The following is a 16518-nucleotide window of genomic DNA, read 5'->3' on the forward strand; positions in this document are numbered from 1 at the left end:
TATATGTGTAGATATTTGTACTCTTTTCTTCTTCCTGATATTAGCGTTACTCATAAAATCCTGTTATTGAAAATCATACAATATACGATTTAAGTAATCTTTGAATAAAATATAGCAAAATCAAATCAAATTATATATTTCAAAGATTTTCAATATTTTTCCACACATACCAAAAAGTATATATATATATATATATATACATATATATATATATATAGTGAAATCAACTCAAACATTAGAAACAGTAAACACATAACTTCTTCCCTTTGCTCTGAATAATACATCTTCTTAGGTATCATGGCAAACTATTCTCCTCTCACCACCCACCACAACCAACCAAAATGTTGTTGTCGTAAATGTTGTGGCTGTGGCTGCATTCTCTGCACCATTCTCGTCATCATCATAATCATTCTCATAGCATTCTTCACCGTCCCAATGGCGGTGCTCAAGTTGCCCCACTTCCAAATTGGTTCACTCTCCCTCACCAACTTCGCCTACACTCAATCAGTAACTGGCACATGGCAAATAAATCTACTCATCCATAATCCCAATGACAAGTTTCCTCTTAATTATGACACATTTCGGACCGTCCTTTACTACAAGAATGCAACTTTGTCGGAGTCTCATGTTGCACCATTCATGCAGAATATCAAATCTGACACTACCCTTAATGTTACAATCTCTGCGGCTAACGTTAATGTTCCACAATCTTACTCACTTCTCATGAACAAGGAGATTACAGAACGTGGTTCGGTTGAGTTCAATGTCGAGATTGTCACTTCCATTAAGTTTGGAACGGTTAAACGTTTATTCAAAGAGAAGCGTATTATGAAACGAGATATTTTTGTTGAGTGTAGCAGGGTTCAAGTTCGCATCATGTCAAACGCCACATCGGGAGAATTGGCAAGTGCTATGGATTGCCAATCCTACGACAACTAGTCCAGTTCAAAATGTTTTTAGAGAATAAAGTATTTTCTTATATGAGGAAATAAATTATTTCTTTATGACTACTAAAATCATATTCTCATGTTTTTTTTTGTTTTAGTTTGTTCCTTTATGGCTAAAGTTTTGGATTTAAATTAATTTCATACCTTGTTTTTTTTGTTATCTGTTTTTATTATATTTAATTTGAGAATAAAGTATCTTAGGGTATAAAGAGATAAGTTATCTCTTTACGACCACTAAAATCATGACATCTATTTTATTTAATCATTTTCTATTAAAGTATTTCTACAATAAAATAAAATAGTACACATGTCATATTTTTAGTGTATAAAAGAAATAAATTATCTTCTCGTATAAAGAGATATTTTATTCTCCTTTAATTTATGATTTTTGTGGTACTATTGAAAACAAATTAGTGCAATGATATGTACCTACCAATCGCATTGCATTATCTATGACTCTTTAGCTTTGTTTTTACATGGGAGCAGTTCCTCTAATGTTTAATATGCACATTAAACCCTAATAATAAGCTCACATCCTAATGATTGAAAACAATGAACGGTAAAGATATTGACAACCCATTCTCTTATTTTTATATCATTAAAAACAAAAACAAAAAACTTCTTCCTCATTCTCTTATGCTCAATCAAGTTCCTATCGTGACCAAAAATATTGTTCTTCCTTCTTCTTGTTCAAAATTATATCAACGATTTTAAAAGAAAAAAGTGCTAATCTATCTTCCGTTTCATGCTCTTGCAACGAAAAAGCTTGTAATGTGTCTGATTATGGAGGGCTATATGAACGAAGAGAAAAGTTCAACGAATTGAAGGAGAAAGAGAACTTTTTATTTCCATTATATTATTTAGAAATGTAATATTTTTATTTCTAATGATATGAAAAGATCTAGATTAATCTATTGAAATTAATGATTAGGATATGCAAAGATTTCTTTTAGCATTTTACAATTCATTATTAAGACTTAATTCACTTTTTTATAATGCAATCACCATCGTTATTTTTACGGCCCAGAATTTTTTTATTTTTAAATAATATATGAAAAGTTTATTCGAGATATTATCTTATAGCATTTTTGGGATAATACAACCTATTATTATGTCAGCACTTCTTATATTACATAAAACTAAAAACTAAAATAGTTAAATTATTCAACATAAATTAGATTTCAAACCTACAATATTATCGCTTGAAAAGAAATATTGTTTGAATCTTCTTGATGAAACAAGAAAAATGAAAAAGAGAATATTATTTATTGAATATTAAAAAAAATTGAAAAGCAAAATTACATTGAATCATTTATATAAATGATAGAAAAACTAACTATCCTAACCAAACTAATTAACCACTCAACTATTTTAACAAATATAATTATAATGTTTAATAAGATATATTTTATAAAAAAATTAAAAATCTTTGATTTTTTTGGTTCATAAAGGATCTTCATTTATATTTCATTCTAGAAAGCCTGCAAAAAATGTTAGTATCAGGCCCGTGTTTTAATTATGTATTTTATAAAGAGAATCATAGTATATAAAAAATATAATCGGATAGCTTATTGAATGTACATCGGACTAAATTTAAAACGCGAAAGAATTATGCATAATAATGAATGAAACTAGCCTATCAGCATAGGAAATGTAATTTAATAATATCCAATCAAAAAAGTCTTTACAACACTCATATAAGTATACTTATGTTTTAGGTCCTGTCATTTTATCATTTAAGACTACATTTTTAATGTATCGTAAAATTTCATTGATTTTATCTACGACAGTGTTTCGATCAGCCTTCTATGTCCGTTGTCTATAAATTTGTAAGTTTTCAAAGTTTCTATAAAGAAAAATAAGATATTTTCTTTCAAAGTTTTCAACTTCATGGCAATACTTTCAACTCAATGGAATTTCAAGAAATTATTGCCATAGGGGATTATGGAGTTAAAAATATATATTAAATTCAATTCGGTTCCATTTATTTTTGTGTTTTATGCCATCTGTATTTTACAAAATCAATATAAATTATATGTTACAAGGCAAACATAAAAACGTTGGATGTAGTAAAAGTAAAATTAAAATATAAAAATTACGTCTATTTAATAACATGTCTCTTAATCATATTTTAACATATTTAGTATAAATATTTTTCCATGCCAACATTTATTATGTCCAATAACTAACTAACAAAAGCCCGAAACCAAAGATAACAAAGATATAACACGATTTCTAGAACACCCATGTCACATAGGTGAGGTTCCTCACCATTAATGGAGAGGGTAAGTGTAATTTTTTCTTTAGTTTAAAAGGTAAATTTTTCTTATTATAATAAATATAAAAGTATATCATATTTTCTTTGGTTTTTGACATCACTTATCTCTTCATTACTGGAGAGGAGTCTTATGCATATCACCGGTGCTTATAAGCCGTTGAGCAATTCCAAAACCACCCAAGCCATAGCTGGAAAATTAAGCCATCAAAAGCATACCTACAATAGCAAGACCTAACTTTTAACATGTGTCGATCTTCTAGTGGTAAACGTAATTTCAGGAAATTACATCCAGAAAAGGACTTCCAATCAGTTCTTCAGAAAATCTACCGAATACCTTTTATTGTTATTTGTAATAATTTTATTTGAAATCATGTTTATGGTGACATTTGAAGTCAACACAGAATACAAATAAAAATATATTGTATCACTTATTATCATGTTTGGTGGGCTTGAACCTCATCATTACTCTTACCATTCCCTTATTTCATTAAGTACAGTATTTTAATAGTATGTGACATCATAATTTAATGTAAGCAGACTTCAAATACAAATGACTAACCTTAAATTAAACAGAGAAAAATAGATGTATTGACAGTCTATAAGATTAAGTTTTATATTCTATCATTATACTATGAATAATTTATATTTAATTATTATTAATTCTTTAGAAAATAATTGAAAAATGTTGAGTGTGTATAAATTTTTATATTGACATAGCATAAATATTAGATTTTAAATTCATTTGATTAACTCTAATTAGACAATGATGACTTCGGGTAAAGACTAATATGTGAATTAAGAGGGAAATTAATAATAAAAAACTTTTAAAACATGAAATATTAAAATGAAACTCCACCATAAAAGGAAAAAAAAATCAATTAAGCCTGAAACAAATGAATGCTCCACATAAAATAACAGAGTAGCTCTGTCTGACTTTTTTTAAAGCTAGTTTTTTTTTTTTTTTTTTTCCTTCTACTAATATTGGGTTTTAATGTAGATATTTGACCCAACCTTTTCATTAAGAATATGAGAATAAAAAGTAGATGGGCACCTAAATCACATGTAGGATATTGCTAATATACACATAAGACGAGTAATAATATAATGATGGTGATAATATATATCATATATAATATATATAGTACACATATTCAATGAACCATAATAGCGATCAAGTGGCTTCAACATTGGTGGCTAAGAAGTAACGACCATTGAGTTGCACATGTTTAAAAGCTACTTGCTGACTAGTTTTATGCTTCCATCTACTATTCAGATTCATCCATGGAGAAGACTCAGCATGTTTGAAAACACGCAATGCTAACAAAAAAAGTTGCATATACGTACAAATTAAATGGGGTAAATAAACTTTTATAATTATTATTTATAACTACTCCATAAATCTTAAAAATTATTTTTTACACCATTAAAATATGATAGTTGTTAAAATATTATTGGAGTTGGATAACTAATGAGTGTTGGTTCAAGTGATACATACTTGATTTCCTTTAAGTAATGTATCAGGTTCGAGTGTTGTGGATAGAAAAAATATTCGCTGAGAAATTTACTTTTACATACTTGTAGATGTTCACATCTTAAACATGATTGTCTCTAGTGTGTGAGGATACAAGTTGCAAAAAAATAGTATTGGAGTTATTAAAGTTAACAATTTAAGTTCAACAATTTATAATCCTCTCAAACATAAATATATATTATAGGGTGAGGATCCACTTACTTCAAGAATGAGTTTTTTAAATTTATTTTTTATCTTAGTCATTAATTTTATGGGTACATAATAGTTTAGATCTATTCATTAATTCAAATCATTGGATTTTCTTAGAATTTATGGCTATGATGTGGAATAAGTTTACTCGGAAAAATGCTCGTATTTTATATATACAAATGTAGATAAAATATTAGATTTTTATCATTTTTGATAAATTTATATTCTTTTATCTTCAATGCAATACTGCGTATAAATTTAACACGTGGTTCACATATTTGTTTTATTTGAAAAATAAAACTTATAAAACATAAATATTAAATAAAGTCATCTTACGCTGTCCATCTTAATTAATGTGAAACTTCATAGATTTATTTCAACTTGCAGGCTTCAGGCTGGATACTATACTGCATGTGGCGGCCCTGTGCAAGTGACATTATGCAATAATTATAATTGTAATTCTCACCACCGATAGTGATATTTTATCATATTCTTTTACTCATAGTGACAAATACAACGTTACCAATCACAAAAGTTAAAATAAATGAAATGTCTTATAATATATTAATAGATAGACACGCCAAATTGTTTATTATTTTTCCAAGCACACAAAAAATAGTGATCTCACGTATGCTTCCCAACTAAAAGATTTCAATCAAAGATGTGTCTGATTATGTTGGTTTTATCTATGTTTGTCATGCATGAAAAATGCTGAATGATAGATTTGAAGATGTTATATACATAAATGAAGAGTACATTATCAATCTATATGTTTATATATAATCATTATATTATATTATTATTCAAGAATTTATAATAAGGGGTCGTATTTGGAAATATGTGCATCTATTTTTTGGTCGGCAACAATTTTATTAATAAATAAACAAAAAACTACAAGAACAATTGATATTTTTATCCACAAATATCAACACTAATAAAAAGAGGACAACTACATGTGTTAAACAAACCATTCCAAATAAGAGGACAACTACATGTGTTCTAATAACTCATGAAGATTGAACTTGGAGTTCTAAAACACAATCTTGTTCTTCACATGCCAAACATAGTGATAAATCAAAGAGACAATCACATTTGTTGATTTTTCTTCTCCAACCAAGTCATGTTCAACCAATTAGAGAAATTTACTTTAGCATCATTAGACAAAATGGAAAAGACTAATCCCCAATATCGAAGAAGGAAGTTGTGATTTTTGTGTTTACCTTAAAGTATAAGAATATCATATTATTATATTTAAGTAGATAATAAAATTATGTCATCATGATTTTTCTTTTATTTTTTATACACTTTCCTCTTCACTGATGGAGAAGATCTTTATTCAAACAAAATTGAGGAAGGAGTAAAGGGATAGTAGAATATTTGCCAAACTTAACACTCAGAGCACTGTGAATCAATGTTGTTATTAAGGTTAAGATTCTTATCCACTAGATCAGATTAAGGATAAGAAATCAAAAATTTGTTCTAACTCAAATCTGTTTCTCTCACTTTAAAATTAGAATACAACCCATGCCAGATTTTTGCCTCTCTCAAACCTTTGTTGTTTGCTTTTTCTACAAATAATAATAATAATAGATGGAGTAAAATACAATTTGAAATGGGACCCGATATCTATGTACACTAAAAAATATACACATAAGTTTGGACTTTGAAGGTCATACTGGCGGCCAAACCTAACAGCCAGCACTGACTTGACTTAGATTATGTTACCAACAATAGCTCTTATAAAGGACATTCCCATAATTAAACTCAATCAATACGTTACATATCCATTCTTCATTCTCTCCTTACTCCTACCAACATCTATTATTATGGCTTCAGAATCACTTTATCATGAAACTAAAAACAAAAACACAGCCTCATCAACAACCATCACTGCCGTACATCCCGACATCATTCACACCCACATCCTCACACGTCTCGACGGCGCCACCTTGTCCACCGTCGCCTCCGTATCCTCTCACCTCCGCCACCTCTGCTCAGGCCAAGATATATGGGAAAACTTATGCACTGCCACGTGGCCATCTTTAATGGACCCCATAGTCCGCCACGTCATCTCCACATTTCCTAATGGCCACCGTTCAATCTTCTCAGACGCGTACCCTTCCCTTCATCACTTCTCTCCTTCCCTTCCAAATCATCGTCGTCCATCTCCTCCGGAAGAATTAATCTCAGCCGTTGATATATACTACAAAGGTAACCCTATTTTTTCAAGGGTTCAACGCACGGAAACAAGTGAGAACTTGTTTCTCACATCACCGTTATGTTTTGAAGTTCTTCAACCAAACGAGTTCATTCAAACTCCGGTGAATTTCGTTAGAAAAGACGAAGAGTGGATGAGCCAGTTGCAAGAAAGCTTCACCTTGAGCTGGATTCTCATCGATCCGATTCAGAAGCGTGCCGCGAATATTTCCAGCCGGAGACCGGTTTCGGTGAAGCGGCACTGGCTGACGAGGGATCTTGAGATCATTTACGCGGTGGTGATGGCGGGGGAGAAGGGAAGGTCGACGGAGAAGGTACAGTGCATGGTGAAGGTCACGTGCTGCGGGAAGGTAGGAGGGGAGTTGCACGTGAAGGAAGTGAATTTGGTGATGGAAGACATGGAGGGAAAACAAGTGATGGGAAAAAAGGGTGTGATGATTTTGCAAAGGGCGATGGAAAATGGAGAGAGGAAGAAAGTGGATGAAGTGAGAGCAATGGAGAGATTTGTGAAATTCTCGCGCGTCATTAAGGAGAGGAGAGAGATGAAACATAGGAGAGAGAAAGCACATGGTGTTGTTTGTATGCTTCTTGTTTTCATTGCTCTCGTCTTATTTTGTTTCATTGCCGGTTTCTGAGGATGTAAGAGAAGAAAGGACACTTTTTTTATACATTATTATTCATTATTCTTTAAGTAAAATCTCCATGTTTAAAATTGTATTCCACACGACAAGAATCAGATCTTAATATTGTGAATTAGATAGTGTTTGCAACACAATTGTGAAACAATTTTGGCCAGTATTCCCACACAATTTTAAAACACTGGACATAGTAAATGGCGAACAAAGATGTTTGATTATTAAATTTGTAATATTTTTTATTTATTTATATTCCTTCTTCTCTTTTGACTTGAATGATGTAATGATATGGATTTGTTTTGCTTCAACGGTCTATATGGAAGAAATTTCATCAACCTTATGCATAGGTGTTGGACTTGAATAGTAGACTTTGAAAAATGAGGGCAGTATTTAGATAGATTAACTTTGAATGATGTCACTCCTACCTCTGAAATATTTTGTTTAATAGCATACTTATATATTAACTTTGAATGATGCAACTCATTTGAAAAATCAACTTTTCTACATTAAAAATTGAATCTTTGGGGGCAACTTCATTTTTTTTAATTTGTTCCATAACTCATTTGGAGGAGGCTGTGAACCGCATATGGAGACTTTTAAAACCATAGAAGTATAGGTTGGGATGGCATAAGCAAAGCTCTCATGGCGTTGGCAGCAAAGGTCATAGTGGCGGGAGTAACCAAGGTGCTTCCAACCATAATAACGGGGCATCAAAATGGTCAACCGAAGTATTTTGGTCCGATTCAAAATTGAATCTTTCAAGGCTGATAGTATTTTGGTCCGATTCAAAAATAAGAAAATTAGTTTATTCAAAACCAGTGAAAACGTTAGTCTAATAGTATAAAACTCGATTAGATCATAGGTCAAAGATTCAATTATTGTAAGGGTGGAAACAGGCTAGATCAGGTCAGACTATGCCTTAAACAGACTTAGCTTATATAGCATATAGGAGTCTAGGTCTGGTCTGTTAGCTTGTTTAAAGACCTATTATATTATATGCTCATGAAATATACTATCATATATACATTTTAATGAGATTATAAGCTGATTTTTAGTTAGGTTCATATAATTCTAATAATTAAATTATATTTTTATATACATTTTTATATTAATATTATATATAAAATAATATTGATTATATTAAAATAGTATAATTCCAACATTCTTATATGATATAACTAAATAGTCCGACTTATTAGGCTTAATAGACCTTTTAGGTGATATAAAGTCTGATCTGTTAAACTAAATAGGCTTTTTAGAAAGCCTAAACCTGACATGTTTCAGAAAAAAGCTTGGCCTGACCTAGCATGTTCTAGGCCAGGTAATAGACCCCTGGTAGGCAGTCTCGCCTGTTTCTACCCTTTAATTATTGGGAGCCATACTTGTTGTGAAAAATAGTCACACACCCCAAATATGAGAAATGAATAGTGAAAGATGAAGTAAATATATATAAATGTTTATCTATAAATTTTACACTCATAATACATTTCTTATATTATTTGTAAGTTTCAATTTGGCATTTTTTTTTGGTATAAAGTGGGATGCGTGTGTCGACATCTGAGTTTTTTTGTTGCCAAAAACTCAACTTTCTATTTCCTTTTCACCTTCTTCCTTCCTCATTTTTCATTAATTCTTTCCCTCAGACGCTGCCTTAGTCAAGCTCAAAAAAATCCACGATTTGAAAAATATCCTAAACAAACTTTCGAAAAATCCCCAATTATAACCCGGACCTCAAATCGTACATTTCATTTAAGTGGTGGGTTCTGGTCTGTGAGAGTGGAAAGGTTGCTTGTACTGTACGAGATGGAAGAAAAGCGACAACTGATAGAAAGAGTAAACGAGTGTTTACCACAATTTTGGCTAAAAATAAATAATTGGAAAGAATTTCACAATATAAAATAAAAAGAATGCTCTGAAAAAGATTGTTTGTGAGTTTAGTTTCACAGGGAGAGAAAGAAAAATGAAAAAATGAGCTTTGAAACATTTCAAAACTCACCAATATATTTTATGTCATTTCAACTCTTTTATTTCTATTTTAAATACGAGTAAATTACATTGACATCCCCTGAGTTTTAGTGAAATTACATAAATCATCCCTCACTTTTTTAAACTTACACAAACTTCCACTAGTTTTATACTTTCATTACACTGATCAGCCTTGTATAATAAATAAGTGTAATTTTTTAAACAAAAAATGTGATAAATGCAATTAAGTTAAACAAAACATGATATATTGTGTAAACAAGTCTAAATAATATACAAATCAATATATCTTTATTATTTTTGGTTCGTTACACTACATTATAAGAGTGATTTAAACAATATTTCTTTATAATTGTTGATGCATTTTGTAACAAAAAATAATAAAGATACATTAATTTGTATATTATTTAGACTTGTCTACACAATATATCATGTTTTGTTTTAACTTAATTGCATTTATCACATTTTTTGTTTAAAAAAATACACTTATTTCTTATACAAGGGTGGTCAGTGTAATGAAAGTACAAAACTATGGGAGGTTTGTGTAAGTTTAGAAAAGTGAGGGATGGTTTGTGTAATTTCACTAAAACTCATGGGGTGTCAGTGTAATTTACTCTTTTAAATACTATTATAAATATAAGTTTTCTTTCAGAATGATCACATTTCCCCCCTCTTATTTCCCTTCAAAAGAGATGGCAAAATGGGTCTCCCAACCTATTTAGCCTGCGCCCGTATATACCTGCGAAAATTTAAGTGAACACGGATATGCTCCCATTGATTAACAGACCAAATTTAATGTCCTGTCCATTTTAAAACGGGTTAACGGGCTTGTGGGCGGTCCGCAAACATTGTTGAACAATTAAAAAAAATCATATAATAAATGAAATTAAATTAAATAAAGTAGTTGAAGATGAAAAATTAATAAAATTTTTTATACTTTATATGAAGTTTAACAAATCACATTAGATTATAATTTTTTAGGGATTAAAAATTATATTACATCATAACTTATTTAAAATTTCCTTACTTTTTCTCTAAATTATGTTTATGGGCCGCCGAGGGGCTGTCCGTATGCCCAACTGAAATGGCCGCAAACTTTGCGGGCAAAACGGGCTATACAAAATGGACAAATGAGCAAAATTTATATGTACTGCTTGCGAAAAAATACAAGCTTTATGAACATGCAGCAATACTCATTTTGCCATCTCCACCTTCAAAGTCCACAGCAAAAACCGTGGCTACACGACTTCGATTTCTTCATTTTTCACAGCAAAAAATTGAAAAGTTGCCCAAAAATATAGTAAACGTCTTTAACTTCACATTTCCAATAAAAAATTCGAGATGAAAAAGGACAAAAACTATAATTGAGTTGTAACTTCATTTATGCAGTATTATTGTAGTTTTCCTGTATTTTTAAATTATTTCTTTGTGCGATATAACTTCAAATTAAAGCTAGTGCCATTCATAATGGATTTAGATGAAATTTGTGAGATGTAGAATTGTGATGCTAAGTTGATATGAATATAGGTTTTAGATATTTTATTATTTATATTTAATATTATTTACTCTTACGAAATGTAGTATTATGAACTATGTTTAATACAAAAGTAATGTTATATCTTTCTATTAAATTCTTATACTAATTCTCCTATTTATAAACCAATTACTCATTAATAAAATATCATTCTATAATATGTCACTTTTTTGTAGTAAAAAAAATGTAATAGAAGAATATATAATTTTCATTAAATACATACAGCATGATGCAATGAATTTTATAATTAAGCATGGATTTTGATCAAGTTGGGATACAAAGCACGCTAACTCGCTAAGCACTGCTATTGCCAAGGGATTACGTAGACCCCACTTTATCCATATATTTCCAATGTGGCACAACGTTATTGAGTAAAAAAAACCGTATCCACGCAAACGCAATCCAAATCTAAATCGAAGGATTCTATTCGGTAGAATATAATAATAATAGGAACCAAAAATCCACCACCACAAACTTGGTTATATCATAATTCATTTTCCGAAGCTTCGTACGACATTCCTCGATCCTGAATCTTGAGAGAAGATGGCAACAACTTTTGCGACCGTCGCAGGACTCGGTGGTGCATCGCTTTCATCCACCTCATCACGTCTCACCTCAGGTATGTATAAAATTAACGCATGATTGATGCAATAATATTAAAACATGATATAATACGAGTTTGTTTGAATGTGTTTTCAGGGTTTTGTAAATCCAAAGTGAGTGCTAGGAACCCTTTGAGGCAAACTATGGCAGTGGGAGATAGGGGGAGGGTTACATGGTAACTTTAAGTACTTATAAGTTATTAAATGTTTGTTTTATTATAGAGTGAATAAATGGTTATGATAATTGTGATTTGTTTGATAATGGAAGCTTCCAGAGGGATTGGCTGAGGAGGGATTTCAATGTGATTGGGTTTGGGTTGATTGGTTGGCTTGCACCATCAAGCATTCCAGCTATAAATGGTAACAGTCTCAGTGGCCTCTTCTTTGATAGCATTGGTTCTGAGCTTGCTCATTTCCCCACTCCTCCTGCTCTTGCTTCACCATTTTGGTAACTCTCAAACACTTCTTTTTCTTTCATTCCTTAGTTCTACTATCAATTACTTCTAGAGCTGTTTCATCATCCGAACTTGTTTTTTTTTCAATTACTTATAGTTCACGTCTCGGGTTGCTTATTTTAATATAAAGGGATAGTCTTAAAAACACAGTGACTGCTGGACAAAGTCCTAAAAATATTAGGGCCTTAGGAAAAGTCCGAATATTAATTTTTGAAGGAAAACATGGGAAAAGTGGACTACGGCCCATACTGCGAAGGCTGGTGAAACATTCTCAGCCCATTTTTTAGATCTATGTAACCCACACTCCAATCTCATTGTAGAGTAGTTATTTGTTCAATTAGGTACTTAGGTTGAGAAAGTGATGCAAATGGGAACATTTGTTATTGTAAAAATTGAGAACAAAATATATGAATTATTTGATTTTATTTAAATGACCAAGATTGAAAGATATATGCACATAATTGTTTTAGTGACCATGTGACTAATAAGTAAACTTTTAATTATAATCACCATGTATGGTTTTCAATCCCCTAAGTTGATATCCAATTTTTGTTGTAGTTCGAAAAGGAGACGTAACAACCTAGCCACACTTGATTATAAGTGATTTTCTTAAACATGAAATCAAGGATTCAATTCTTATCGTGTATGGAAAAACTTTGTCCAGAGAGACAAAAATCACCTTATTATTCTCTTATGACTCGAAAAGGATTAGTTTGAATTCCCTTGATGAGAAGTACATAAACATATGCTTAAATGCACTTTCAGTTAATTTACCGTATGAGTTGTTAATAAATAGTCAAATTATCTTGTACTAATGTACCGGACACAGGTTTATTATAAAATTGAATTTAATTATATTTCAGATTATCCTCAATAAAATTATATTTTAAATATCCTCAATACAATTATATTTCAAATTAAAATTAAAAAACAATTACTTTTTAAATGCTGCTTGACTTAGTTTGACAACTTGACACGTGCCTTATAAAAATAAGATGGGATTTAATATATTCAGAAATTCTAATTATTATGTTAATAGTTTTAATGAAATACACAATATATTAGTACACAATAGTTATTAAAGCTAGAATAAGTAAAGTTGCATAATTGAAAAGGTCGATGACTATCATTGACACAAAAAAATAGTTTGGGGGACCTAAACCATTATAGAGCTAAAGTAGAAGGATTAAAAGTACATTTAAGATATAAATATAAAAGAAATTTGGTAAAATTCCAGTAATATAGAACAAATAAATATCAAATTTTTAAAGGACGGCTTGTGTAAGTTATGTAGTTATAAAATAGTTTAAAATATGTGTACTGACAGGGTAAAGTTTTTTAAACTGTCAGCCCATCATCCACTATTGATTTGTATTACTTTTATTTGATAGTCAATGATGGTTAACAAATCAATGGTGGATGATTTACTAACAATGGTAAAAACAGTGGGCATATTAAATCCGTTATAAAATGGCTAAATTGTGAATAAGGTTCCCACCGAGACTTTGACAACTGGATCCAGTGTCCAGACTCCAAAGTCCTGCCCAATACACCATGGGACCAGTGATGCTAGAATATTCAATAAGTTGATTATATATTACGTATTTAATTGCATATAAATTCTAATAGTGTATATATTTTTCTTTTTTAACTTTTATGGTAAGACTTAATAAATGATGCAAACGTTATGTGCAGGTTATGGCTGGTTACGTGGCACCTGGGGCTGTTTATAACCCTCACTTTTGGCCAAATTGGCTTCAAGGGAAGGACTGATAAATACTTTTGAATTCCTAACTTTACGTTCTATTTTACTTTTCTCTTTATTTTTCTTACGCCTTGTGTAATCTACAATGTTTAACTCTTGCTACCCTTTTCATCTTCCTAGGAAAAATCTGTGTAATATCACCTCAATAATGTTGTATCTTATTATTTCTATTATTGTCCTTGTTCATTCCTCGTCAATGGGCCAGTTATTAGTCCTGCAATTTTTCAAAGACGCTAATCTATAATTATTGTTATGCAACAAAAAACCAATCATCCGTGGAATCTTTCGTACCCTGTTGGCAATGTTTAAAATAAGGACATTCCTTAACATGACCATGTGAACGATGAAAGATTGACAAATGATACTCCTACTTTATTTTCTTTGAACTTCAATCATGTTATAGCCCCCTAAGCATAATTCCAAAACTATTTTACTTACTATCAGTTTCTTATCTAGCAAAAGCAATAATGCTTCCCACCAACTTCAAATACAATTGCCAATTGGTAACTAAATTAGGTGAGTGAAAAGTGAAAACTCTGTTTTGTTTAAACCTGTTTTCCTTCCCCTACAAAAAACTCTCACTTCTATCCTTTGGGGTATATCTAAGGAATATATTGGGACCTTACACAAATGAAGTAAAAGTAAGTGATAAAAGATGAAGGCTTCATAAAAGAAGATAAACTTGGTATGAATGTAGTAATAGCTGTGCATGTTCTGGCATAGTTACAACATAACGGTCGAATCTCCAAGTGATACCACAAGTCCAATGTATGTTCATGTAGAAAAAATAGACAAAACAACCATGGTGGGGCCATAGTACCCTCCATGCATCAGGCACGGTGTTTTATGACCATAAGATTTTGTGAAAAGGGCATCCATCCATGATTTCACAAACATTGAACCGTTTGTTGCTGACCCACCTCGATCACTTCTTTAGTATGTTTTTGTGACTTGTGAGTTTGTGAATTAAGCAAGTGACTTATGGATATATTTGATTTAGAGTAGATGCAGAAATACACATTGGAGTACTAACCAAAATTACATACCCCAAGTATCTAGAGGCATGTTAAGCATTACACCTAATATTTTTACAAAACTTTATTTAGAATAAAAGATCTAAGCCAAAATTATTTCACTTTAAATTTAAATTTAATCTAAATTAATATAATTTGTGAGAGCTACCTTAATTTTTTTAGTTCTTATTGTTACCCAAAAATGAAAAACATAGGCATATTTGTTGGTATTCTTAAAATACTCTCTAGTCCTATTATCACATAGATGTATCATTTATGTAGTAGCATCAAGCAAACCACGGTTGCACTTAGAAGAAGCGGCTTAATATTGAAGATTATATTTAGGTATTTAAACTTTTGAAGGGTATAAAACCAATTTTTATATAAAAACTAAAATCAAAATCATCCTAGAGACTACAAATATATTCCTTTTCTTTTTCGAACAATCATAAATATTTGATTGTATGTTAATTTTTCAAGTTTATTTGTGGCAGTATTTATTTTCTTCATTTTTTCATTTTGTTATGTAGATATTTTAAAAACAATACTATATAATGTGCCTAATTTGAAGATTAAGAAAACTTTTGGTTAAGCACATCTTGCTTTTGTACTTTGCTTGGGTAGGGTTATTTCACCTGCTTTTTCTTCTGAACTTTAATATAATCTACCATCTTAATTTTACTCTAATCTTGGGGTTAACTCCCTCTCAACTCTCAAGTTTGTTGACCATCAAATTACGGAGACAATTATAGCCATCCTTCATAACTTAGCATTCAATGCACCAGAACATCCTCTTCACAATAATTAACTTTCTTTGTTATCAATTATACAATCCTTTTCATATCTTTTAATATTTTAACTTGTTCATGACAAATTTTTACATTATATAATATTAAGTAGGGACCCACTTACTTTAAGAGTAAATTTTTAAAATTTATTACACATCATAATCATCAATTCTAGAAAAATCTAATGGTATAGATCTACTTACTAATTTAAATCATTGAATTTCTCTAGAATTAAGGGTAATGATGTGAATCTTCTTAACTTTAAAGATAAAAAAAACGGTTGATATAATAACCATATTTGTAGCAGTATCATACTACATAAAAAAGATTATTGGGATCGGCCTAATTATTATACTTTGTTTACAGCAACAATAAAATAGTGTTATAGATGACGTCCGAAGTCTGCAATAGACAGATTTGAGGAACATTCCATGTGAGGTCAGGGTTAAGTGCAATAAATTATAGGAAACGAACGAATCATTTAATACAATGCATAGAATCAAGACATTAAACTCATCAATATGAATAATTAAGAACATACTAACTTACACATGCTATTAGTGTGGACGTTTCTTTGAACA

The 16518-nt window shown here is 30.6% G+C and overlaps 3 protein-coding genes across 3 annotated transcripts; all 3 read left to right on the plus strand.

Annotated features, from left to right (window-relative positions):
- On the plus strand, positions 436-939 carry LOC109352837. The gene has a single exon (XM_019595021.1). It carries the CDS (start codon positions 436-438, stop codon positions 937-939), a length of 504 nt encoding a protein of 167 aa, XP_019450566.1.
- On the plus strand, positions 6572-7948 carry LOC109352354 (F-box protein At2g27310-like). The gene has a single exon (XM_019594308.1). The coding sequence runs from the start codon at positions 6664-6666 to the stop codon at positions 7795-7797; it is 1134 nt and encodes a 377-aa protein (XP_019449853.1). The 5' UTR covers positions 6572-6663; the 3' UTR covers positions 7798-7948.
- Positions 11692-14324, plus strand: LOC109351737 (photosystem I subunit O-like). The gene is made up of 4 exons (XM_019593316.1): positions 11692-11933; positions 12014-12092; positions 12185-12364; positions 14067-14324. Exons 1-4 carry the CDS (start codon positions 11858-11860, stop codon positions 14155-14157), a joined length of 426 nt encoding a protein of 141 aa, XP_019448861.1. The 5' UTR covers positions 11692-11857; the 3' UTR covers positions 14158-14324.

Source organism: Lupinus angustifolius, chromosome LG07, assembly GCF_001865875.1.
Source record: "Lupinus angustifolius cultivar Tanjil chromosome LG07, LupAngTanjil_v1.0, whole genome shotgun sequence".
Lineage (NCBI taxonomy): Eukaryota > Viridiplantae > Streptophyta > Magnoliopsida > Fabales > Fabaceae > Lupinus > Lupinus angustifolius.